At 40.4% G+C, this 7,601-nt stretch overlaps 1 protein-coding gene across 1 annotated transcript; it reads right to left on the bottom strand.

The window, feature by feature from the left end:
- Positions 1 to 164: 164 nt before the first annotated feature.
- Positions 165 to 7,239, bottom strand: LOC109510129 (uncharacterized). The gene is made up of 8 exons (XM_019860237.1): positions 6,870 to 7,239; positions 6,632 to 6,750; positions 5,776 to 5,836; positions 5,612 to 5,679; positions 5,084 to 5,186; positions 2,560 to 2,678; positions 2,348 to 2,493; positions 165 to 496 (listed from the first exon to the last, which is right to left on the bottom strand). The coding sequence occupies exons 1-8, from the start codon at positions 6,928 to 6,930 to the stop codon at positions 388 to 390; spliced, it is 786 nt and encodes a 261-aa protein (XP_019715796.1). The 5' UTR covers positions 6,931 to 7,239; the 3' UTR covers positions 165 to 387.
- Between the last annotated feature and the right edge of the window lie 362 nt (positions 7,240 to 7,601).

The following is a 7,601-nucleotide window of genomic DNA, read 5'->3' as shown; positions in this document are numbered from 1 at the left end:
ACAATTATGTAATAATAGTGTGTGTAGGTAGTTGGGTAGATGGATTTTATTTTGCTTCTCTCTGAATTATGCCCCCTCTTGGCCGGGCCAACTTAATGAGAATCTGCTAGCTTTCGACTTTGAAGCTTCCGCTGAACATATGAAAACAGAAGAACACGCACGATAAACCGCCAATTGCTTTTAAATTTATTGTTACAGGTACAAAACGCATTCATAACAGGTGTTACAATTGGTGCAAGATTCAGACAAACCATTGCAAAAATGTACATGTAGGATATTTAAATGGATTTTACAATCCTACTGTTGAGTCTAATGGCATAGCACCGTTTGAGTCTCTGTTTTGTTTAACTAAGAATGTAGCCCACTGGGGGTGGTGGTCACACAACATCAAGACACAAACTGGGACATGAAGGTCATGGCCTGGTCAAGGTCATCAGTGAGCTCGTCCGGCAGTGAGAGCACTACTGACGTCAGTTTGTGAGTAATATCTAATATCCTACAAAGAAAAAAAAAGAGTATGGGTGATCAGATTTTATTCCAGAGATTAGATTCATCATTATTAAAACCACAAGTAAAAGGCACAATGCAGATTGCATCAAATTAAAATTGCATAAACACCCATGGTAAGCAGTCAAAATCAGGACAAAAACAGCCCGATTGTACTTGTGTATACCCGGCCTTAGCGACAATAAGAAAATGTGGATTCCAGGGTGACAACAGTTGAGAACTAGTGAATTAGCAATTTGACCGTTTCTTAAACTAATCTGGTGTAAAATGTGTCCTTATAGGGCCAGCACACAGGCCCTTGATAGGTTTGTCAGATCAAAACTACAGACAACTGCGACTAGCAAAACATCTTAAGTAGACACAAATACATTTAATAAGCATCTCTGGTGATTATGATGCATGTACTTACATTTCTTAATATTTTTGTTGTGTTATTAGATTAATATTCATTCTAAATGGATCCAGATGTTGTAGACAGGATAACACAGTTGTGTACTTTTAAAAGGCATTTTTTTGTATAGTAGTGGTTTCTATGGTTGTGACGTGGTATTAGGACAGCGGAGCCCAAATCCAGTCCTCAAGAGCCAAATCCAGCCTGTTTTGGATGTGTCCCTCATTTAACAAACCTCATTAAAATGATCAACTCATCAGCAAGTTCTGAAGAAGCCTGATATTGATCCTGATTATTTGAATCAGGTGTGTTAGAGCAGGGGTCCCCAACCACACGTCAAGCCACGCTTCTCCGTAACGCGGCCAATTAGGCTAAAAACAAACACCGGAGCTCGCAAAATGAGTAAAAAAACTGCTGGAGATCGCAAATGACGGCGGCCTTAAAAGTACGTTCAAGACAACTGGATTAAAATTATGGCTGAATACTCTGAGATGGCCACAATAGCACTGTTGCTATATCCGACATGCTACCGGTGTGAGGAGGGGGTTTTCTGCAGCAACGGCGACGAAAACAAAATTACGAAGTAGACTGGACATAAACCACACACTTGAGGTGTCATTGTTTCCTATTACCCCGAGATGGGCCGTCTGGTTGCAGAAAATCAAGCTCGGTGCTGTGGTGAGTCGTCATTTTCATGCACTTTGAATTTGCGTTGTATCGTATTTTGAAGGCATTAAACATTGCCATAGCGATCGGAGTGTTGCGGCCAGATTAGACGTTCCTTGTGTTTATTATTATATTTCGTAAACGCCACAGTTTTCATGCAGCTTATACCATATAGTTTTGTTGTATTATTTCCGTCACACCTTAAATGCCGGTCCGTGAAAATATTGTCTGACATAAACCGGTCCGTGGGGCAAAAAAGGTTGGGGGCCCCTGTGTTAGAGCATGGAAACATCTAAAATAGGCTGCATAGGGGCTCTCGGGGACCAGACTTGGGCAGCACAGTACACAGTCGGATAAGTCCCCACTAAAAGCCCCTCCCAAAAAATGCATGTCCCACCATTGATAAGCAGTAATTAAATATGTACCGGGGCGGTCCCCGAGTAACAAAAATATATCATTGATACCCGTTATAATTGCAATAAAAATAAGTGAGGATTTTTTTTCCCCCAAAAATCTTGAATCAGCAAGGTTATACAGCCAATAAGCGTTTGCTACAAAAAACAAAAAAAATTGTTGTTCCCCCCCCCCAAAAAGAAAAAAAATCCTCCATGCAAAAAAAATTTAAAATATTTGTTAAATATAAGAAGTAAGCGCTTCAGATAAGGGAAGTATACAATATGATAACAGCATTTACATTATTGCATCCTATATTGGCATATGCAATATATAGTACTACCCTGAAACATTCCCCTCCTCTGTGTTACATGATACACTTGAACCCACCAGTGGATATAATGAGCAGCCAGCTGAGGTTCGTGCCTGGAGCCTTCCTCCACCACCAGAGACTCTTTCATCTGCTTGAAGTTGGCTTCAATGTCTTTCTTTGTCTCAGAGAAGATGTCAACGCTTTGGAAAGAGCTGACTACTTGCTATGGAAAAAAAAGTCACTTTTAATAGCAAGCCACTTCAGAGTAAAGGGAAGCAAATGATCTTACATATATAACGGAGAGCTGGTGGGCGATGTATTTGTGACTTCCCAGGTGCCTGATGTCCTCCTCGAGCTGCTGACTCAGCACAAGCAGCTGATTCAGTTTGGCAATGTGGGAGAAATAGTCTGCAAAGGAAGCATCAGCTTGCAGTGACTTGGTCCATTGTGGTGGTACCTTCAAGGCATGCATACTAAATGTATGAAAACACACGACATAAGATTCAAACAAATATGGATGAACATTTGTGTGATAATTTCTATGTTTTGTGCGAAGGCCCTCAGGTACACTTGACAAACAGGTGCTACAGAACTGTGAAGTTTATTTGCCTATGCCTTCTATTGTGGGCGGAGCATGGCATCAAAGTTTGATATCATTTTTAGAACATTGGCCGTGAAAATGGCTGAGTGTAGATATGTTTGTGCCGCTTGAAGCTTTGATTCGTTTTGAGAATTGCACATTAAGCCACTTCAAATATGACATATGACTATAATGTACAGTGTTCCCCCACAGACTGTATTTGCGATTCACTAAACATGAATTATAATTCCCCGTAGAAGTTACAAGATGGTACCAAAGCACTACTTTTAGTGAAATTAAATTCCTCATCTCACTTCAACATCATTCCGTGGCAACAAGATGCCACAAGGCACCAGAGTAATACTTTTTTATTTAGGTAGCATTTTTCTTGAGATGAAGCTCCTCTACTCACTGCAAGATAGTTCCTTGGCACAAAATATGTCCTAAGTTGTGTGAGGGTCCGGAAGGTTTCTGGACAGAATTGGTCTCTACAAACATAGACTCAGATAATATGTACAGAAATATTTATTTAGAGAAAATCTCACGAAGCTGACAAAGTAAAAATAATGACGCTGGTCAACAAACCAAGATAAAACAAGAGAAACAAAAAGCGCTTGCAGAAGGCAAGTAAAATACAATGCTGGGATACCACTACTTTTGTCGAAATAAAAATCCTCAACTCATTTCATCATAGTTTTTTGGCAACAAGATTCTTCAACTTGGTGGCAAAGCACTACTTTTATTCATTCATTCATTCATCTTCCGAACCGCTTGATCCTCACTAACGTCGAGGGGGGTGCTGGAGCCCATCCCAGCTGTCTTCGGGCAGAAGGCGGGGGACACCCTGAATTGGTTGCCGGCCAGTCGCAGGGCACACAGAGACGAACAACCATCCACGCTCACATTCACACCTAGGGACAATACAGAGTGTTCAATCAGCCTACCATGCATGTTTTTGGAATGTGGGAGGAAACCGGAGCACCCGGAGAAAACCCACGCAGGCCCGGGGAGAACATGCAAACTCCACACAGGGAGGCCGGAGCTGGAATTGAACCCGGTACCTCTGCACTGTGAAGTCGACGTGCTAACCACTGGACTACCGGGCCGCCCTGCACTACTTTTAATTAAATTAAATTATTCATCTTGCCTCAACATTGTTCCCTGGCAGCAAGATGCCACAAAATGGCAGCAAAGTAATACTTCTATTTATTTGGACTGAGTACGAAAATAGCAAATATGTGAATTTTCTGAAAGTACAGTGGATGGATTGCAAAAAAATTTGGCAAAAGGTGAATTTGTGATTGCTGAACCACAAATATGTGGGGCTTTACTGTATGTACTCTTGTGTATGTTTCACAGACATGTCACGTAATAAAAAAAAAAAAAAAAAAACACTCAAACTTTGGACGCCACGAGTTTTGTCAGAATACATCACCTCAATAGGATTAACTCTGCTCAGGGCTGGATTGGCCATTTCGTGTGAGTGCAGATGTCTGGTAGGCCAGCATCTTTTGGGGCCAATGCAGTGACATTTAATTATTATTTTCCTCCATTTTACCACAGGAGACTGGCGATTTAGAGGCAGCAGCTCATTAATCCATTTGGAATATAGACAGCAAACTGAAGTAATAAACTTTGATTGCGGAGCTACATGGTAGCCAGGGTTGAGAGGCTTCGCCATGCCGGCGGGCCCAAAATGACAGGGCCGATTTCTTGTGACACTCCAGTCCTGACTCTGCTTGTGTGTGAAGCAATTTTGTTGGATTTTGGCTGAAACTGATCAAAAGCCACATTTTCTGTGCCTGTGAAAGACCTCCTGTTAATTTTTTCCCCTGTCATTGCTCTGTATCAAGATCACCGTCCACCAGAATGGAAGGGACTAAGGTAGTTGATCTGGCTTTGGTTTGGTTCTCCCAAATGTAACTAAATGCCTGAACTGTGTTATGGCTATGATAGGGGAACATTCTCTTTGTGTTAGTTCATATATATATATATTTTTTTTTTGCCTTGGTTAGTAGTGGTTAATATTGTCTGTATTGTTCATAAATAAGAAAGTGTTAATGATGACAATATAGTGCAAATGGTTTCAAAATCCGAACAAATTGAAGAAGTTCAAATGTGTATGTAAAATAATGTGGACATTATAGGAATCATTCATGCATTTCATACTTATGCCTTTGTTATGTACAGTATGTTATAAAGCAGGATTGTGGCACCAGTGGCCAAGCCTTACCATCCATTGGTGGCCTCTCCAGCATGTCCACCGGACAGCCTTGGATGAGGAAAACCTCCACACGTGGAAACATTTCAGACAAACCCACCATATCCAGGTAGTCCTATGGTGACAACACGGATACATTTTATTTATTTATTTACTTACTTACCTTTTTTTAACACTTGAAGCATCTACAGCAGGGATGGGCAAAGTCATGGAGGCCACATATGGCCAGCTCCATTGTTTAATCCAGTCCACTAAGCATTTACATTATCAAGAGTCATGTAATAGTTTTTGCATGAATTTAACTTCTCACTGAAATCAGTTCATAAAAATGTATTGTTTGCCATTTTTATTATTTTCTCATTCTATATTACAGTATTTCTATTATTTATGGTTAAAATTAACTATTTTATCTGCAGTTATTGACATTTTTGTTTATTTTTAACTCATCTACAAATGACCTGGTGCTTTCTGTTGGTTTGAAAAATGAAAAAGTCTTCCCACCCCTGGTCTGCAGCCATGTATGAGATTTAATACAGCTACCTCCAGTTGTGGCATAGGCTTTGGTAGATGTTCAAGGCACTGCAGCATCTGGTCGAGAATTTCCGCTCCTGGAGGAAGACAACAGATTCATTGAAATGCAATACAATATTCTATTATATAATACGATATTCCTATACACTGTATACTATGTTGTCGCTAGTGACCTTGAGCCTGGAAGGTGTCTGACTCCTCTGGGCTGCAGCCTTGTCTTAATTGTTCCTGGAACTGTCAAAGGAATGAAAAACAGCCTAGATGTGTATGCTTTTGCGAAATGTGAATGCAACACGTGACTTGGACCCTTTATTAAGTCCGCCGGCAGAAGAACTACACAAGAGCAGTATTACATAATCAACCATTAATTTTTGATAGACATTCCCAACTAGGTATTTCAATAAAAATACAAAGCAAAAAGTCATACAAGTGAAAAATAGGCATTACATTCAAACAATAATTTAACGCTTTCATGCATCCTTTAACCTGAGAACATGATAAGATGTCCACTGTGGTAACCACTGTCCCTGAAAGGGTTAAAGTTGGAATACGTTTTTTTATATTAACATTGAGAAAGTTTTCACACTTGTATGAAAATTAGAATGCGCAACAATTTTATCTGTAAGGTAAACCTTGCATGAAAAACGTTTTGAATTATGTGGTTTACCGCTTGTTATGAGTGAATGATAGAAGAATATTAAAATGTTACATATAAATCCCTGTCCAGTTAACACATCGCTTGTAGTTATAAACATTCACCTTTTATAATGGACAACATTTAACCATGGAGGTTGGTTTGGATTATTTTATTTTGCTAAATAACAAAACTATTGTGCACAGTACCACTTCCAACTGCCACATGCTGTAAATACACTGTTGTAGTACTGTATACCTCTTTGACGGTGTCAATCAAAACACGGAATTATCTTAGCGCAGGCTGAGTATGCAGGACATTACTATTTAACATAATCGTAGTATTGGATCTATGTCAACAATACTGCGTTCACGGATGCTCGGGGGAGCCTCTACCTCCTGCATCTGTGCCCTGATGAGAAGGTCCAGCTGCCCACAGAGACACAGCATCTCCACAGCCACCTGTTCTGGACTCAGGTGTAGCGGCATCAGTGGTCTCTTCACCTGTAGCTCCACTAAGCTCACATACACCAGCAAGCCACTTTGTTATAACAGCACTTATACATGAGACAACATGGACCACTATTGTACTGTAAATGGAGGATTATTTTTTAAAAAGCTAGCGCTGACTCACCTTTAAACGCCTCGTGGAAGGTGCTCGGCTGACAAAGCGGCTCAGATAAGCATCCTGCCATCTTAAAAATCACATTAGTGAAGCTAACTAAATCCACGCAGAGCACAGGTGGAAAAAACTAAAAAGCGCCTAGTTTACGCATGTTTGGAGCGGCGATGGTGCGTCCGAGTGTGCGACGGTGAAAACAGTCGCAAAAAAAAAAATAAAATTATTGGCTGGATCGCCGATGTTCGGGGTGCTATTTTAGCAGTTGGTCGGATGGATCCATCGAAGTGACAACCCCTCCCGCCCCCCAACCCACGCCCTGCCAGTGCCAGCCGTGCAGCCGCAGTCTGTCAGTGAGAGCCCTGAACGCCCCTCCTCGTGAACAATGACGTCATCCTGAGAAAAATGCAATCCGATGATTTTTTTAAAATCTATTTCGTACTCAGAACACGATGGTGTACAGCATATTTTACGTCGTTGTTTTTTTTTAAATATATGTCATCTGTTACTCAAAATAAATGACCTGACAAAGCAAATTAAACAGCTGCTGCAGCAAAGTGGAGAATGTGGAACATGGTCCTGTATTGACCGCTGTCCACGTCCAGCTCACTGCTCGTTTATATTTAAGTAAAAATAGTCCTGTATTATTTATTAACGGAGCCGATTTTCCCCTCAAAGTTAGTTAATATTTTATTTTGTATTCATTATCTTATTTGATTTTTTGAAAAATATTGACAATTATATATA

Source organism: Hippocampus comes, unplaced genomic scaffold (assembly GCF_001891065.2).
Source record: "Hippocampus comes isolate QL1 unplaced genomic scaffold, H_comes_QL1_v1.1 scaffold39, whole genome shotgun sequence".
Classification (NCBI taxonomy): Eukaryota; Metazoa; Chordata; class Actinopteri; order Syngnathiformes; family Syngnathidae; genus Hippocampus; species Hippocampus comes.
This window is presented reverse-complemented; position numbering and strand designations above follow the sequence as displayed.

What these genes read in the sequence shown, in the direction of transcription:
- LOC109510129 (XM_019860237.1), bottom strand. Translation starts at nt 6,930, where the DNA reads ATGGCAGGATGCTTATCTGAGCCGCTTTGTCAGCCGAGCACCTTCCAC. An exon ending in AGACACCTTCCAGGCTCAAG is followed by an intron (nt 5,680 to 5,775) that starts GTCACTAGCGAC and finishes GTCTTCCTCCAG; the next exon opens with GAGCGGAAATTCTCGACCAG. An exon ending in GGAGAGGCCACCAATGGATG is followed by an intron (nt 2,679 to 5,083) that starts GTAAGGCTTGGC and finishes CTTCCTTTGCAG; the next exon opens with ACTATTTCTCCCACATTGCC.